General features: G+C 38.3%; 1 protein-coding gene across 1 annotated transcript in view; it reads right to left on the minus strand.

Annotated features, from left to right (window-relative positions):
* Positions 1-826: 826 nt before the first annotated feature.
* C3H13orf42 (chromosome 3 C13orf42 homolog) overlaps positions 827-19,908 on the minus strand; it is a 56,130-nt gene continuing 37,048 nt past the window's right edge. The window contains exon 3 of the mRNA XM_053705031.1: positions 827-1,180. Within this exon, the coding sequence (XP_053561006.1) occupies positions 951-1,180 (230 nt within the window). The 3' untranslated portion in view covers positions 827-950. The remainder of the gene's footprint in view (positions 1,181-19,908) is intronic.

Here is a 19,908-nt window from a genome sequence, read left to right on the forward strand (position 1 = left end):
ATGTTAACACATTTCTAAAATCTATATGAAAGAGGATTAAAACCTGCTGATATCCTCTCTGAAATAAATGTGATCTAAAAGCTGTTTTAATGTGAGCTGAAACAGATATAACATTATCAGTTGAATGCTCATTGGTTGATAGATTTTTTTCTGGTAATGCTCATTGGCTAATTCTATCATTAGTAGAAAGTATCTTTCAGTCAATGAGTATTAGTAAGAAGGATACACCTAACACTGCTGTATTAGCCTCAAATACAATTATGTAATAGTTTTTACTTCATATTTTTCAGGCAAATAAATTGACATGTTTAAAGGGACAAAGAAGTCAGGGGAACTATCTGGCAATTGGTGGTTGCCCACATATGACTCTATTGTCATTGGCTCACCAGATCTGTTCAGCTGGGTTCCAGTAGCGCATTACTAAACGTTTATGTGCCTTTAAATGCTACTCTTTCACAGAGTCAATATATATTTTTCAGAATTATGTACATTTAATCACTTTATTTTGGGAAGTACATTTTTCTCTAAATCTATGGCCAATGCCAAACAAAGACACTTAAAGCTATTAACTCAGGGAAAAAGGCAATTTATTCACTAACTGCAACCTCTTGAAAGAGGAAATCACTTTGCATACAGTATCTCCTCCGGTGTGACATACACCTTTACAATAAAGTATTGTTACAAATATTTGGAAGACGCATTATTGAAGCGCATCAGTCTATTTCAGTCAGTTTTGCAGAAATACATTTTTAAGGGTATGATTCTGATGTCCTTTTCTCCTTTTTTCTATATTTGTTCTCTTGTATTTGTTTCCTGCTAACAAAAAAGTCAGTAAATGAAGCGTATGTTTATTTCTATGGTTCTTGAGTGGCACGTGCTGCTTTATTGTCCTATAAACATATTAATATGCCACACCTATGTCAAAAAAGAATTCTTCTCATCTACAGAAATTATTTTGTTTTGGAGTTTGGTTTAAACTTCATTGTGTTAAACGCTCCTTCGACAGCTTTCGGTAAATAGATTGGATATCGTTCTATTCGCTTGAAGTTCTTTGCTCCATTACTGAATCGCCAACTCTGACTTTGAACAGATGTCCCTCTGGCAGCGACGTCGGGAAGCCTCCTGGGAGCACGCAGTATCCAGTTGGAATGTAAACTATGCTCACTGCTGCTGGTAGCCACTGGGAAAAGCAAATACATTAAAGGTAATTAGTGTGAGTGAAGCACAAAAAGGTAAAATAATAATGTTTATAGATAACTAGCAGGAAATAATTATGTGCTACAAAATAAAAGTGAAATGCAATAATACTGTTGCTTGGCTAAGTACAAGCTTTCAGCACTGTAAGTTCCTTGTTAAAGGGACAGTATACTGTGTAACTGGTTTCTCCTTAATGTGTTTCCAATTACTTTTTATCTCAGGTACAGCGGATAAACAGTATAGGTAATAGATACTTTAATTTTATATTTGTTTATGAAATAGCTGGTTTTACTCTTTCAAACCACAGCCCATTAAAACAAGCTGTGCTTGCAGGGATAGCGTTTTCTTACCGTTAAGGACCAGGGCTATTTTTACATTTCTGCATTGTTTGGTTTAGCTGTAATTTTCCTCTTACTCCTTTACTTTACCCACACATATTATATACCGTTTTTCTCACCATTAAATTGAGTTTCTAAAGATACCATTATTTTTATCATCCTATATAATAAAAGGCCACGTGTGTTTATCTGAAGCTGTTATGCGCAGTAGAGACTGTGCGCGAGGACAAACACACCTGGCCTTCCAACTGATCTGGCATGTGGTGGAGTGGGCGTGGCTGGGCGGGTGTGACATGGGCGGAGCCTGGCATGATGTGGGCAGGGCCGGACGTGACGTGGGTGGGGCCAGGTGCGGGGCCGACTGCATTGAGAGACAGAGAGCTCTAAAGAGGGGGGATAGAGAGAGCAGAAGAGAGGGGATAAAGAGAGGGAGAGAGACAGCAAAAGAGAGGGGGGAGAGAGCACAAAAGAGAGGGGGAGAGAGCACAAAAGAGAAGGGGAGAGAGCACAAAAGAGTGGGGGGAGAGAGCACAAAAGAGGGGGGAGAGAGCACAAAAGAGGGGGGGAGAGAGCACAAAAGAGAATGGGGAGAGAGCACAAAAGAGAGGGGGAGAGAGCACAAAAGAGAGGGGGGAGAGAGTGCAAAAGAGAGGGGGGAGAGAGGGCAAAAGAGAGGGGGGGAGAGAGCGCAAAAGAGAGGGGGGAGAGAGCACAAAAGAGAGGGGGAGAGAGCACAGAAGAGAGGGGGGAGAGAGCGCAAAAGAGAGGGGGGGGAGAGCGCAAAAGAGAGGGGGGAGAGAACACAATAGAGACGGGGGAGAGAGCGCAAAAGAGAGAGAGCGGTAAAAGAGAGGGGGAGAGAGCGCAAAAGAGGGGGGAGAGAGCGCAAAAGAGAGGGGGAGAGAGAGAGCGCAAAAGAGGGGGGAGAGAGCGCAAAAGAGAGGGGGGAGAGAGCGCAAAAGAGAGGGGGAGAGAGCACAAAAGAGAGGGGGAGAGAGCGCAAAAGAGAGGGGGAGAGACGGCAAAAAAGAGGGGGTGAGACAGCAAAAAAGAGGGGGGAGAGAGTGCAAAAGAGAGGGGGAGAGAGCGTAAAAGAGAGGGGGAGAGCGCAAATGAGAGGGGGAGAGAGCGCAAAAGAGAGGGGGAGGGAGCGCAGAAGAGAGGGGGAGAGAAAGCAAAAGAGAGGGAGAGAGACAGCAAAAGAGAGGAGAGAGAGCAAAAGAGAGGGAGAGAGGCAGCAAAAGAAAGGAGAGAGACAGCAAACGAAAGGAAAGAGAGCAAACAAGAGGGAGGACGAGAGAGAGCTAAAGAGAGGGAGAGAGACAGCAAAAGAGAGGGAGAGAGACAGCAAAAGAGAGGAGAGAGAGCAAAAGAGAGGGAGAGAGACAGCAAAAGAGGGGGAGAGAGAGAGAGCAAAAGAGAGGGAGAGAGACAGCAAAAGAGGGGGAGAGAGAGCAAAAGAGAGGGGTGAGAGAGAGAGCAAAAGAGAGGGGGGAGAGAGAGAGCAAAAGAGAGGGGGGGAGAGAGAGAGAGAGAGTAAAAAAAGGGGGGAGAGAGAGCAAAAGAGAGGGGGGATAGAGAGAGAGCAATGGGTGGGACCACTGTACTGCAAAAAATGGCCCGTGTACACGGGCTTTAGGACTAGTATCTTATAATTTACTTTAAAAATATTATAAAATATGAGGAAAAAATGGACAAAAACACACTTTTTCTAACTTTGACCCCCGAAAGCTGTTACACATCTACAACCACCAAAAAAAAAAACCATGCTAAATAGTTTCTAAATTTTGTCCTGAGTTTAGAAATACCCAAAGTTTACATGTTCTTTGGGGTTTTTTTTGCAAGTTATAGGGCAATAAGTACAAGTAGCACTTTGCTATTTCCAAACCACTTTTTTTCAAAATTAGCGATAGTTACATTGGAACACTGATATCTGTCAGGAATCCCTGAATATCCCTTGACATGTGTATATATTTTTTTAGAAAACAACCCAAAGTATTGATCTAGGCCCATTTTGGTATATTTCATGCCACCATTTCACCGCCAATAGCGATCAAATAAAAAAAATTGTTTACTTTTTTACTAATTTTTTCAAAAAATGTAGGTTTCTCACTGAAATTATTTACAAACAGCTTGTGCAATTATGGCACAAATGGTTGTAAATGCTTCTCTGGGATCCCCTTTGCTCAGAAATAGCAGACATATATGGCTTTGGCATTGGTTTTTGGTAATTAGAAGGCCACTAAATGTCGCTGCGCACCACACTTGTAATGCCCAGCAGAGAAGGGGTTAATTAGGTAGCTTGCAGGGAGCTTGCAGGGTTCATTTTAGCTTTAGTGTAGAAATCAGCCTCCCACCTGACACATCCCACCCCCCTGATCCCTCCCAAACAGCTCTCTTCCCTCCCCCACCCCACAAGTTCCCCCGCCATCTTAAGGACTGGCAGAAAGTCTGACAGTTCTAAAATAAATGTATTAGTTTTTTTTTTTATTATTATTATTATTATTATTTATTCAGCTGTGATGGACCCCCCTTAGCCCCCAACCTCCCTGATCCCCCCCAAACAGCTCTCTAACCCTCCCCCCCTACGTATTTGCTGCCATCTTGGGTACTGTCAGCTGTCACCATCACACCAACACCATCAGTGGCATCTCCCACAGCCACTACAGCAATAATGGTGCAACCTACTGCCACCAGCAGCAGCAGTAGTGCTAGAAACAGAGGTTGCTGTGACCAGCAGTGTTGGCAGGGGCACCCCACCACTCAGAAAGCGTGCTAGTTCTTGCCTTCTTGAATCTCAGCCACCAGCTGAGACAAAAACTAGCAGGGTAACAACTAGCAGGGTGTTTGGAATGTTTGCGGCCAGTGTTACACACAAATTATTTATTACTGAGTCTGACCCACTAAAACAATGTAGCAGTGCAAGTACCACCAGCATTGCTACTGTGACTAAAACACCGGAAGTGTCCATAGCCTCCTCCACTCCCTCCACCAGTCCCTACGTAAATGTTTTAGTTTTACCAAAAGTGCTGTGCACAACCATTTGATGTATAGATAAAAATAAGTTAAAAATGACATAGCTGACAAAACTAAAGGTAACAAAGCTAATTACAGCTTTAAAATGGCCAAAGTGTGCACTGTAGTTTAAAATGAAAATTTTAGTTAAAATTTTGGTTGAAATTCGTCTAAAATGAATGCGACAATGAATTAAAATGAACTAAAGCGATTTTTAAGCAAATGTTTCCCATGCACATTCCAACAGGGCACACATAAAGCTATCCTCATAAATAATTTATCTAATAGGAGAGCACCACCTAGTGTTTTTTGACAAAAAACACTAATTTAAAGGGACAGTCAACACCAGCATTTTTGTTGTTTAAAAATATAGATAATCCCTTTATTACCCATTGCCCAGTTTTGCACAACCAACACAGTTATAATTAGACACATTTTACCTCTGTATTTACCTTGTGTCTATGCCTCTGCAAACTGCCCCCTTATTTCAGTTCTTTTGACAGACTTGCATTTTAGCCAATCAGTACTAAATCCTAGGTAACTTCATATGCATGAACTCAATGTTATCTATATGACACACATGAACTAACGCCCTCTAGTGGTCAAAATGCATTCAGATTAGAGACGGCCTTCAATGTCTAAGAAATTAGCATACGAGCCTAACTAAGTTTAGCTTTCAACTAAGAATACCAAGAGAACAAAGCAAAATTGGTGATAAAAGTAAATTGGAAAGTTGTTTAAAATTACAAGCCCTTTTGAATCATGAAAGCTTATTTTGGACTTGACTGTCCCTTTAAATAATACCGAACAATATAAAAAAAATAATAGTTGCTGCTTGTCTCATTAGTTTTAATTGACAGTGCTGCTTCTAGGTGCTATGAAATATAAATAATTTTCAGAGTTATTTATTATACACAATAAATACAATAAAAAAGATAAATAAGATCCACATCAAGTGGATATAGATTTGTGACAAATGAGCTCCCAAAGCTTTTAAAATGTAAGTTGTTAAAATTCAACAATAAAAACACACTCTGTAGAGAGACAACAAACACTTGCTGACTATATGTATTGGTATTTAATCATTATGGGCTAGATTACGAGTGGCGCTCCAAATGTTGCACAAGATCGAAAAGGAGTTTATCACGGGTGTTTGCACACATCAGGTTTTTTTGCTCGTATTACAAGTTGGAAGTAAACGCGATCGCTTGAGCACAATTGAAGTTAACGTGCATCAGGTTAGCGCAACCTCAGGTTAACTGTTTTGCAAAACAAAAAAAGTGTCACAAAACACATAAAAAACGCATTACAAAGTATAGTTACACTCATAACACCATCTAATAAAAAATATTTTAAAAAAAATATTGCGCAAAAAAGTTAAGGATTTGAAGATATTAGGTCTCAAAAAAAAGGCAGGCATAGGGCTTTAACAAAGATACATACATATATGATGTATATATAAATACCAAAGAGAATGCACTCACAGGAATTTGAAGTATCAATAAGTCAAAAGTTTGACATTTCGGGGACTGATATATGTCCTTCTTCAGAATAAATATAATGTGCCAACCAACACTCTTATATAGTGTATACAGTGAAATAGTAGATTCATCCAAACCTGGTGTGAACAATCAACTCAAACACGCTCAACTCGTAGCTGGAACGCACACCATGCGTTCCACAGAACTGGAAGTGACCTCACTTCCGGTTTCGGAATAACAAAATATAAAAAAAGACAATATGCACAAATTAAAAAGACATCAGAAAACATATCAACACACATTGTTTAATCAAAATATAGTGTATGTGGATTCAACATTCAATAAATACGGTATATGGTGACATCGCCGTAAGGCTGGCTAGAGGATTATTGGTTGCCATGGTAACCACAGACTCTTTCAAATGCGAGTGCCTGTACGCATATCTGCACCAAAGGAACCTCATGTCCAGTTATGTGTGCACTGTAAATAACTTAAATTGAACAATATATATAATTTCAGTGTCATCTATATTGAGACTCACAAGAGTCCTGTGAGACATAGTGCTGGCTGGAGGACTATTTGATGTACGGTTCACCACATATATAGTCATGTGTTGAACATCATCTTTACATCTTTTATTAGTTTCTCATTTCCAGCGAATCATGTGTGCCGAATGTTCAGGTGCACCATTAGCTAATCGCTTAAGCCCAAAGCATACTAGCATCTACATACAGTGCTAGATAGCACAATGCTTTATGAAAATGGTTACAGAATAACCAATACCGTTACACTTATATACAATATATACAAATGTCTTGAACAAACAGGTTCAACACAACATTTTACTTAGAATATATACATCTCTGACTTCAACTCTTTGGAAACAGTTTAATAATTACATGCTGTAATATATGTAGTAGGCTCAATAGGGAACACTGATTATAATGAGTGATTTTAAATCATCTGTGGATCTGTAGAGTAAAATGCCAGGGTGCATACAAGATAAAAAGACGATCCCAGCAAACACCCCAGAAACCAGTCATGTACCAGGAGAGCATGCAGGCCAAATGGCTTGCCGTAACCTAGTAACCATTGTCTCAACTGTCACAGAGATACAGCTCCCCTAGTATGTGACAGGTGTTATCTCCTATATAATTGCCTTAAAATCAGGTATAGAGTTAAGTCCATGGGGGTGGATTGTCCCCAATCTGTACATCCATTCAGCTTCTCGTCTCAAGTGAATTTTTAATCTGGTCTCCACCTCTGTCCAGTTTTGGGACATGATCAATGAGGATAGTTCTTATAGAGGATACCGAATGAGACTTCTCCGCGCAATGGCATGCCACTGCTTGGTCAGAATAGCCTTTATCCAAAACCTGCCTAATGGCCTATCTTTCATAATACCCTGTTTTTTGCCCACATAATAAAAGGCACAGGGGCAAATGAGAATGTAGATCACATGTGTTGTGTTGCATGAAATTGAGAACCTGATCTTGAAGGTTTTATTCCTGTGGGGATGGTGAAAAGATTTTGTTGCAATTAGACTGTTGCAATGTCACACATCCTAGACATTTGTGGCAACCTTTAATGTTGGTCTTCTGTGTGTGTTGGTAACACAACTTTGGATCCGTTTTGACTAAAAGGTCTCTTAAATTGGTACCCCATCTATAACCCACCATTGGTTTGGTGTCCATGATGCATGGTAACTTGGGGTCAGAAGTTAAAGGGAACCAATGTTTTCTCAGTATGGTTCCCATTTGGGTGGTGTTGAGTGCGAAGGTGGTAACCATGATTCATTTCTTATCTGTGACCTTCCTTTCTCAGTTTGTTTGTATCAAGTCCATTTGACAATGATGTTGTATCTCACCCATCACGGTATCAACCACCTGTGGTTTATAGCCCCCTTGTAGAAATCTGTCTCTAAATTCTTGTAGCTGGGAGACCCCCGCTTCTGTGTGTGAATTATTTCTCAGTGCCCTGATCATCAGTGAACTGACAATCCCCTTAATCAGTGAATTTGGATGTCAACTTTCGGCTTTCAAAAAGGAATTGCGGTCAGTTGGCTTAGTGTATAGTGTGGTGCCTAATGAGTTCTGTGAAATGAAAATGGATAAATCAAGGAAATGTATATTTTGTTCCTCAATGTTAATTTTGAATCGTACCATGGTTGTAAGTTGTGAACCATTTTTCTAATAATTCTCGATTATCCCCTCCATATGAGGAGGATGTCGTTTATATAGCTTTGGTAGAAGATAATCGATGGTCCATTAATGTCCCAAAGGTATTGATCCTTGAAAAAATACAAATGTATTCTCATAGGCTGGGGCCATGTTAGAACCCATGGCCGTTCCAGATGTCTGTACATGTACATAATATCTTTCTTCAAACTTGAAATAGTTATTTTTCAAACAAATTTCAATTAAAGATAAAAGACATTCCACCGGAGGTCCGAGGTAATCCCTGAATTCCAGAAATTGTGTTTTGATCGCCTGCAGTCCTTCTTTGTGTGGGATGATAGTGTATAAGTTGTTTACATCTGTATCTCTTTAACAATTTAATAAGCGCATTAGTATCCAGCACAAATGATCTAATTTGTCTGAACATAGGTTGCAGCAAGGAGTCAATGTACTGGGCCACTGGTTGTAGTATGGACCCTCAGGCCAAAACGATAGGTCGGCCAGGGGAGGTTATGTAGTGTCTCGTGTATTTTGGGTATCGTATAAAGGATAGGTATAATATATATGTGTATGTATATATATTTATATATATAAGTTTAAAGCATGGACTGCACTCACTGGATTTAGATAAATAAAGAAATATTTATTCCATGGTAACGTTTTGGGGTTCGCAGACCTCTTCCTCAGACCAGACCAGACGTTTTGGGGTTTCTGCAAACCCCGAAACGTTACCACAAAATAAATATTTATTTATTTATCTAAATCCAGTGAGTGCAGTCCCTGCTTTGACCTTCTACTGATTCTACTGAATCTATATATGTTTACATATGTACTTATGTATTTATATGTGTATATATGTATTTACAGACATATATACACATAAAAACACACATGCATACATACATATAGTATATATACACATACATACAGTTATAGCCATAAATATTGGCACCCCTGCATTTCTGTCAGATAATGCACCACTTCACCCAGAAAATTGTTGCAATTACAAATGTTTAGCCATTCTGCATTCTCATGTTTATTTCTTTTGTTTGTATTGGAATGACACAAAAAAGTGGAGAGAAAAAAAGCCAAATCTGACACATTCCAAACAAAACTCCAAAAATGGACTAGACAAAATTATTGGCACCCTCAATTTAATATTTGGTAGCACACCCCATGGAAAAAATAACTGAAATCAATTGCTTCCTGTAACCATCAATTAGTTTTTTACACCTCTACATTACATTTTGGACCACTCTTCTTTCGCCAACTGCTCCAAGTCTCTCAAATTGGAAGGGTTCCTTTTCCCAACTGCTGTTTTGAGATCTCTCCACAGGTTCTCTATGGAATTGAGATCTGGACTCATTGCTGGCCAGCAATGGTAGGAGACCCAGAAGGACCCCACTGCTGACAAAGAACGACAATATATAGATATAGAGATAGATAGATATTTTACCAAAAAAACATTATATATATATATATATATATATATATATATATATATATATATATATATATATATATATAGAAATATGCATTTATGAAAAAATATAACATATTCTTCTATGTGAGGAACATTGGAATGTGAAGTATTCGTATTTTCATTTTGGGTTAGCACACTTGAGAATATTCAATAGTGTCTGCACGCGAGTTGGGTGTTCTGTTTTTTGTTTGTTTTTTTGTTCTGGGTACTTCTATAGGGGAATAGGTTATTGTGCACTGGATATTCTAAGTTTGGCTTTTTGCACGCGTCGGTTAGCAAAATGGAAAAACATTTTGTAGAAAGAGGATATTCAAAAAGAGTTGTAAAGGGTGCAAAGAACGATGCAGGATGCACCATTAGAGACAGTTTGTTCTTCCCCAAAGATAAGGCCCAAAATTCAAAGATTTGATTTATCACTGTATGTAACTGTCAATGGAGTGGCCTAAAAGAGGTACTCTCTAGAAATTGGGATGTTCTACTTAGTGATGAGAGTGTTGCCCGTGAAGTGGGGGAGTACCCAGGTCTTACTGCAAGGAGGGCCCCCAGTTTGTGGGACAAACTTGTAAGAAGTCAGTTCGTATCCCAACAGAAAGGGAAGAATTGGCTCGCACAAAACAAACTTTCTGGCAATCACCCGTGTGGCAAATGTATCGTATGCAAATACATGGTGAAAACCAAGGAATTTTGTACTCAAACTGGAAAGGTCTTTAAACTTAAAGGGACAGTCTAGGCCAAAATAAACTTTCATGATTCAGATAGAGCATGTAATTTTAAACAATTTTCCAATTTACTTTTATCACCAATTTTGCTTTGTTCTCTTGGTATTCTTAGTTGAAAGCTTAACCTAGGAGGTTCATATGCTAATTTCTTAGAACTTGAAGGCCACTTCTTTTCAGAATGCATTTTAACAGTTTTTCACCACTAGAGGGTGTTAGTTCATGTATTTCATATAGATAACACTGTGCTCGTGCACGTGAAGTTTATCTGGGCGCAGGCACTGATTGGCTAAACTGCAAGTCTGTTAAAAGAACTGAAATAAAGGGGCAGTTTGCAGAGGCTTAGATACAAGATAATCACAGAGGTTAAAAGTATATTAATATAACTGTGTTGGTTGTGCAAAACTGGGGAATGGGTAATAAAGGTATTATCTATCTTTTAAAACAATAAAAATTCTGGTGTAGACTTTCCCTTTAAACATTATGTCAACTGTAACACTGAAGGGGTTGTTTACTTACTCTTTTGCTTGTGTCCCACTTTCTATGTGGGAAAAACAAAAAGAGCGGTCAAAGATCGCATCACTCAGCATCGTGATGATATAAAAAATAAAAACCAAAAGAGCAATGTAGCAAAACATTTTGAAAAATTCCATATCTGTAATCATGACACTCTTAGGGTTATAGGCATAGACAGAGGCATTATGAATGGAAGAGGAGGTGACAATAATAAAATACTCATCAGAAAAGAATGTAAATGGATATCAACTTTAGATACCCAGATTCCAAATGGGCTTAATGATAAGCTTGATATGGCCTGCTTCTTGTAGCTAAGAATTCTTCTTTTCTCACTGACAAATTGTATTATTCTCTATATAAGTATTGATATAGTATTTAGAATACTTAGATATCCCATAGCGGTGGCCATTTATATTATGGCTTTTAACTTTTACAATGTAAATATTCTGAGTTGTAATTTTATAAAAATATCCTATGTTCCCTAAGATATATTTAGTGGTTACATAGAAAATGAATAGATAACTCCAATGTTGTTTGTTTTTTAACAATTTATGAACTATATGCACATATTTTCACCTGACAGTAGGGGCGCAATATACACATCCCTATAAAAAGGGAAATCTTCAACTTCTTTCATACGCCCTGACAAAGCCCCACCTTTTCAATAGTTGAGGGGGTGAAATGCACGTCGACATCAGCTGACCGGACCATGTGACCCTGTGTACCGTCTACAGCACCGCTAGAATACGGAGCGGTTTTTCTGAGCATGAAACTTGCAAAGCATTTGTATGTTCCGTGTCTTGGATGCCTGTGGTAGCAGCGGTTCCCAAGGGAAGGTGTAGTATACTGCTATTACACACTGTCTGTTGCCTCGGATAATTGGTCAATCTCTAAGCACAAAGTAATAAGTGTCTACTTTTTGCCCATGCCAACACTAAACAAATGCTCCTTGGAGACACCTGTCGAGGTGTTGTTATGGAATATACATCTTGCACAAAAGCTTGAATGTTGTATGCCTAATTGGCGGCTTATATCTGCATGATAAACTGCATGAAATTTGTTATATATGTCCACTGGACTTTTCTCACTAAAAACGCTTGCCTATGTATGCTAGAGCTTATTAACTACATGTGCAATTTCTGCTGTTTTCTATCTGCATACTACATCTGCTTTGTATAGAGTGACTAATCCGACAATTTAGATCCCATAGTATTTCACCTGCCCAGGTTTAATCCCTTTGAATTTACAGAGGGTCTGTGTGCAGCAGGGTGTAGTTGTCTGGATTCTCACTCTACTATATTTGTTTTTCGTTTTTCATGATTTATACACATGTTTACTGCTTGCATGCTATATATCTTAATATGCATATACTGTGTATTCATAAGAGTGTATTACTGATAACTTAGATCCCGCTACTTATAACTGCCCAGGACATACCTCCACCACTCTGTGAGGGTTCTGAGCGCAGCTGGGTGTAGTTTTTCAGAATATATCTCTTTGTTATAATTGCCTTTTCTGCATGTGTAAATGTATACAAGGTACCTGGATTCACACTGACCGGTCAGGTTCACTTAGTATATATATTTATTATGCTATCTTTTGCAAATTACTTGTATATTAATTCTTGCTTTGCCATCTCTTTAGGATATATGTAATATTTGCAATTTCTTATTGTGAGGGATGTGGTGTGTCTAGAAATCTAATTGTTACACTAATAAAATTGTTACTATGTTCACTTTAACAATGGAGCTGAGTTTTTCTTGTAGTAAAAGAGTGCTGTAATCCCTGTCTTTTTAGAAACAAGTACCTTATTGTTTCTTTTCTTTCTTAAATAATACTTGACTATATCTATATATAGATAGATAGATATTTTACCAAAAAAACATCATATATATATAGAAATATGCATTTATGAAAAAATAGAACATATTCTTCTATGTGAAGAACATTGGAATGTGAAATATTTGTATTTTCATTTCGGGTTAGCACACTTGAGAATATGCAATAGTGTCTGCATGCGAGTTGGGTGTTAGGTTTTTTTTCCACTTTTTTTGCTCTGGTGACTTCTATAGGTGAATAGGTTATCGCGCATTTGATATTCTAAGTTTGGCTTTTTACACGCGTCGGGTTAGTGCTTGAGCAAAAACAGTATACTTTCATCTTGTAATAGCGCAACCAGAAGCACGCAAAAAGTATACTTCTCTTCTACCCTCACCCCCATACTCAAACACATTTTCAACCTCTCTCTCAGCACTGGTATATTTCCCTCATCTCTAAAACATGCACTGGTCACACCTATCCTCAAAAAACCTTCCCTCGATCCAACCTCCCCATCCAACTACCGCCCTATTTCCCTGCTCCCTCTTGCCTCAAAGCTCCTAGAAAAGCTAGTATACACACGTCTATCCCATTTCCTTACACCAAACTCTCTTCTTGACCCACTGCAATCTGGATTTCGTCCCCATCACTCTACAGAGTCAGCAATTGTCAAGGTTACCAACGACCTACTTACAGCAAAATCCAAAGGCCACTTCTCTCTGCTTATCCTCCTTGACCTGTCTGCAGCCTTTGACACTATTGAGCACCCTCTTCTGCTCCAAACCCTCCAATCCTTCGGCATCTGCGACACAGCTCTCTCGTGGTTCTCTTCCTATCTAACTAACCGTACATTTAGTGTAGCCTTCTCCGGAGCATCCTCTACCCCGTTACCACTTTCTGTTGGGGTACCTCAAGGCTCTGTCCTCGGTCCCCTTCTCTTTTCAATCTACGCGTCATCATCAGGTTCCTTAATAAAGTCCCATGGGTTTCAATATCATTTGTATGCCGATGACACCCAAATCTACCTCTCTGCACCAGACCTACCTCCTTCCTTACTAACCCGTGTCACTAACTGTCTTTCTCATATCTCATCTTGGATGTCCTCTCACTACCTTTAGCTAAATCTCTCCAAAACTGAACTCCTTATTTTTCCCCCTTCTTCCAATGTCTCCACCCCCAAAATTTCTATAACTGTTGATAATTCCATCATTACTCCTACCCTGCACGCCCGATGTCTTGGGGTCACACTTGACTCAGATCTTTCCTTCACTCCTCACATTCAGTCCTTGGCTAAAGCCTGCCGCTTCCACCTTAAAAACATCGCTAAAATTAGACATTTCCTTACACAAGATACAACTAAGATTTTAATCCACTCTCTCATCCTTTCCCGCCTCGACTACTGCAACTCAGTACTCTCTGGTCTACCTAGCTGCCGCATAGCTCCTTTACAATCCATTATGAATGCCTCTGCCAGGCTCATCTTCCTTACTCGTCGATCTTCATCTGCTGCGCCTATCTGCCAATACCTTCACTGGCTTCCTCTTGCCTCTAGGATTAAACACAAAATCCTCACTCTGACATACAAAGCTCTCAACTGCACTGCTCCCCCTTACATTTCAGAACTTTTCTCCAGATACTCTCCCTCCTGTCCCCTTCGATCAGCTCAGGATCTCCTCCTCTCCTCCTCTCTTGTTACTTCCTCACATTCCCGTCTACAGGAGTTTTAACAGCTTCAAGCACTCCCTAAAAACTCTACTATTCAGGGATGCTTACAACCAACACTAACCTTTCCTAACTCCATTGCTTTCCCCTTAAACCCCTTAGAATGTAAGCCTATGGGCCCAGCTGTTTACAGATCGCTTCATAAGAGCCGACTACAACAGTGAAACTCTCGGCAGGGCCCTCTACTCACTTGATCCCTGCAAAAGCTATCCTGTATATTGACTATGTTTACAGCGCTGCGGAATCTGTTGGCGCTCTACAAATACCTGATAATAATAATAATACTTCTAGCGCAATTAATGTTTGACTGGGAGTGTTAAATACTGCTCCACTTATAATCTGGCACTATATTGGTATTTAAAGGGAAATAATAAACAAATACATTGAAAAAAACAAATCAGCCTAGTAGCTAAAGTTATTGATAGGATGATTTGTTTGTATAATTTGAGAAGACACAACAGGAGTGCAAGATTTTGTTGATCAAAAATTAACTGCTTTAAAAAAATATGTTTAAAAAAAAAATGTTAACTCTTAGTGATTGCAAGTCTGTACCATTTTGGTATTTTGCAGCACATTAACACATGGCAGTATAGGCATATTTTTTTAATCTGCATGTGCTTATATAGCAAAAAACAGCAAAGTGTTAAAAACATTTAATGTACCTGTAAAATGTTTTATTATTGAAAATACAACTGCATTGTGTTATACATTCAGTATTATTTATTTTATATAGGTGGAGAGAGTCCATGAGATAGTTACTGATGGGATATACATTTCTGCCAGGAGGGGGCAAAGTTTCCCAAACCTCAAATGCCTATAAATACACCTCCCACCTCACTCATACCTCAGTTTTAAAAACTTTGCCTCCTTAGGAGGTGGTGAAGCATGAATGGAGTATTGCCTGATGATACCATGTTTTTGCCTATGGGAAAGCTTTTTATAAAGCTCTCTGTAAATCGGTCGCAGGGATTCATCTGCTGCCTCCCTTTATAGATCAACAATATACCCTTGTACCATTACCTCTGCTGATATGTTTCAGTACTGGTTTGGCTGTCTGCTATATGTGGATGGGTGTCTTTTATAGCGACTTTCATTAGTGGCTAAATGTTTGTCAAAGTTGGTAGAGTCCATGAAACATACAGGTTTCTTTTGGAGCTTATAATTTATTTATAAATTAGGATGCTACGTATTATATTAGTCTCATGGAATGTTTATAATCAAATTTTATACAGTATAATAGAAGTATCCATTTAGACTATTTAGGTACATTTCATTTTGTTTTGTATATACAACTAAATTTTTACCTGCTTTTTAGAGTGATGACACTATTTATGTCATGCGTGATGCGTCATTATTTTGGCGCCAAAAATTTCCCACCAAATTTGCCATTATAAGCTCTGCCCCAGTTCACTGAGTGCTCTCAGAAAATGCTCAGAGAGCTTTCATGCAGCATTATTTTATGAATCAGTTTTCTTTTTTATAAACATTTGCTCTCTGTTTCCCATTCTCTCAAGCCTGTTATATATATCATATATGGGAGCATGGATATAAATTTGCAGAATTAAAGGGACAGTCTAGTCCAAAACAAACTTTCATTATTCAAATAGGGCATGTAATTTTAAACAATTTTCCAATTCTCTTTTATCACCAATTTTGCTTTGTTCTTTTGGTATTCTTAGATGAAAGCTAAATCTAGGAGGTTCATATGCTAATTTCTAAGCCCTTGAAGGCCGCCTCTTAGCTCAGGGCATTTTCACAGTTTTTGAACACTAGAGGGTGTAAATTCATGTGTTTCATATAGATAACACTGTGCTCACGCACGTGGAGTTCCTAGGAGCCAGCACTGATTGGCTAAAATGCAAGTTTTTTAAAAGAACTGAAATAAGAGGCAGTTTGCAGAGGCTAAGATAAAAGATAATCACAGAGGTAAAAAGTGTGTTAATATAACTGTGTTGGTTATGCAAAACTAGGGAATGGGTAATAAAGGGATTATCTGTCTTTTAAAACAATAAATATTCTGGGGTAGACTGTCCCTTTAATTTGTTTTTGTTTTTTTCACATTTTGTTTTTTGCAATTATGTCTCAAACTGAACCTGCCTCTGATGGTACCAAAGGATTTGAGCTGCCTGAACATGTATCTACCAAAACTAAGTGTGTTTTGTTGTAAAAAAAAAGCTGATCTAAAATCAGCTAAATTATGTGGCTCTTGTTAAATGCTGATAATATATCTATGAGTACAAATGCACCCACTGTTATTCCATCTCAGTCTAATGTACATAACATTCCTGCAGAATTGGAAGATTTTATTGCTGCAGCTATATAGAAGGCAATGACTGCTATTCAGCCTTCAAATAAACGTAAAAGGGTTTTGCAACATTTTTCTAAACCTAGTGTATAAAGTTCTGACCTTTAGCATACTGATGTATCCTCTACTGATGGGGTACAGAGACAGATATAGACAAATCATCTTTTTTATTTAATATAGAATATATGTGCTCTCTCCTAAAGGAAGTTTTGTTTACTTTGGGTATTGAGGAGTCTAAACCTCCGGATGATAAAGCTAGTAATCGTCTAAATTCTGTATTTAAGACTACTGTTATTACACCTGAAGTATTTCCTATTCCAGAAGCTATCTCTAATGTGATTGCTAAAGAATGGTCTAAGCCTGGTACCTCTTTTAACCCATCTTCTAGGTTTACGAAATTGTATCCTTTACCTGTGGCCAATTTAGAACTTTGGGAAACAGTTCCTAAAGTTGATGGGGCAATTTCCATTCTTGCCAAATGTATTACTATTCCTATGGAAGACAGTACTTCTTTTAAGGATCCTTTAGATAGGAAACTTGAATCTTATCTAAGAAGGGCATATTTACATACTGGCTACATTCTTAGACCTGTTATATCTATGGCTGATGTTGCTGCTGCTTCTACTTTTTGGCTGGACAGTTTAGCACAGCAGTTGTCTTCAGATTCTGAATTATCTAACATTGTTGTTTTACTTCAACATGCAAATCATTTTTTTTTTTGTGATGTTATATATGATGTTATAAAGATCAATGTCAAATCCATGTCTTTAGCCATTCTAACTAGAAGAGCTTTATGGCGTAAACCTTGGAATCCTGACATGGTGTCTAAAACTAGATTAATTTCTCTCTTTTCAAGGTAAAAATATTTTTGGTTCACAATTGGATTCTATTGTCTCCACTATTACTGGGGGTAAAGGAGTTTTTCTGCCCAAGAAAAGAAATCTAAGGGTAAATTTAAAGCTCTTAATTGTTTTTGTTCCTTTCGTCAGAATAGAGAACAGAAAATCACTCCTTTTCCTAAGGCCTCTGGCTCTAATTTGAGACCATCTCCAAATTGGAATAAATCCAAGCCTTATAAGAAACCAAATCCTGCCCCTGAACATACATGAAGGTGCGGTCCTCAAGCTGGTTTTTCTGGTAGGGGGCAGACTAAAGCTATTTCAAAGAGTTTGGACAGACTGTCCAAAATCAGTGGATTCAGAATATCAGAATATAATTTCTCAGGGGTATCAAATAGGATTCAGTATAAGACCTCCCTTTGGAAGATTCTTTCTTACCCATGTACCAAAAAACCCAGTAAAAGTTTAAGCCTTTCTGAAATGTGTTTCAGATCTGAAACTTTCAGGGGTAATTGTCCCAGTTCCACAGCAGGAACAAGGATTGGGTTTTAATTCAAATCTATTCATTGTACCAAAGAAGGAAAATTCTTTCAGACCAATTTTGGATCTATAAACTCTAAATCATTTTTTAAGAGTCCCAACTTTCAAGATGGTGACTATAAGGACTATTCTGCCTTTTGTTCAGTAAGGTCACTTCATGGCCACAATAAACTTACAGGATGTTTACCTTCACATGCTGATTCATCCAGATCCCTATCAATTTCTGAAATTCTCTTTTCTAAACAAGCATTACCAATTTGTCGCTCTTCCGTTTGGCCTAGCAACAGCACCAAGAAAATTCTCAAAAGTTCTAGGTGCCCTTCTATGTAATCAGAGAGCAGGGTATTGTGGTGTTTCCTTATTTGGGCAATATCTTGGTACTAGCTCAATCTTTTCATTTAGATTGGTATGCGGATCTTACCTGAATGTCCAGTTGCCAACCTTGGTCACTTCCACTAAGACCAGACCTTCTGTCTCAAGGCCTGTTTTTCCATCTGGATCTCAAATCTCTAAATTTGAAGGCATGGAAATTGAACACTTAGTCCTTAGTCATAGAGGTTTCTCTGACTCTGTGATTAACACTATGATACAGGCTCATAAGCCTGTTTCAAGGAAAATATATCACAAGGTTTGGAAAACCTATATTTCACGGTGTTCCACTCATAGTTATTCTTGGCATTCTTTTAGCATTCCTAGGATTCTTCAGATTCTTCAAGATGGTTTGGATTAAGGTTTGTCTGCCAATACTTTGAAAGGACAAATCTCTGCTCATTCTGTTTTATTTCACAGAAAGATTGCTAATCTTCCTGATGTTCACTGTTTCGTACAGGCTTTGACTCGTATCAAACATGTTAATAAATCTATCTCTCCTCCTTGGAGTCTAAATTTGGTATTAAAGATTTTACAGGCTCCTCCTTTTGAGCCTATGCATTCTTTGGACATTAAACAACTTTCTTGGAAATTGTTATTCCTCTTGGATATCTCTTTTGCTAGAAGAGTTTCTGAATTGTCTGCTCTCTCTTGCTAGTCCCGTTATCTGATTTTCCATCAAGATAAAGCTGTTTTGCAGACTTCGTTTGAATTTTTGCCTAAAGTTGTGAATTCTAACATTAATAGGGAAATTATTCTTCCTTCCTTGTGTCCTAATCCTAAGAATACTCTTGAAAGGTCTTTACATTCTTTGGATGTGGTAAGAGCTTTGAAATATTATGTTGATTCTACTAAAGATTTCAGAAAGACTTCTAGTCTATTTGTTATTGTTTCTGGTTCCAGAAAAGGTCAGAAAGTCTCTGCCATTTATTTGGCATCTTGGTTGAAACTTCTGATTCACAAAGCTTTTTTGAAGACGGGGCAGTCTCCACCTCAGAGAATAACAGTTAATTCTACAAGATCAGTTGCCACATCTTGGGCTTTCAACAATGAAGCTTTAGTTGATTAAATCTGCAAAGCAGCAACTTGGTCTTCTTTGCATACCTTTACTAAATTTTAACATTTTGGATGTTTTTGGCTTTTTCGGAAACAGCTTTTGGTAGAAAGGTTTTTCAGGCAGCTGTCTCAGTTTGATTCTAGTGCATATGATTTAAGTTTTTTGAGTTTTTAAGAAAACGTACTTATTTTTTTGGGATTTTATTTCTCTGCGGAAATAGCTGTTTTTATTTTATCCCTCCCTCTATAGTTACTTGTGGACTTCCACATCTGGGGTATTATATGCCATCAGTAACTAGCTCGTGGACTCTCGCCATCTATATGAAAGAAAACATA

Source organism: Bombina bombina, chromosome 3, assembly GCF_027579735.1.
Source record: "Bombina bombina isolate aBomBom1 chromosome 3, aBomBom1.pri, whole genome shotgun sequence".
NCBI lineage: Eukaryota > Metazoa > Chordata > Amphibia > Anura > Bombinatoridae > Bombina > Bombina bombina.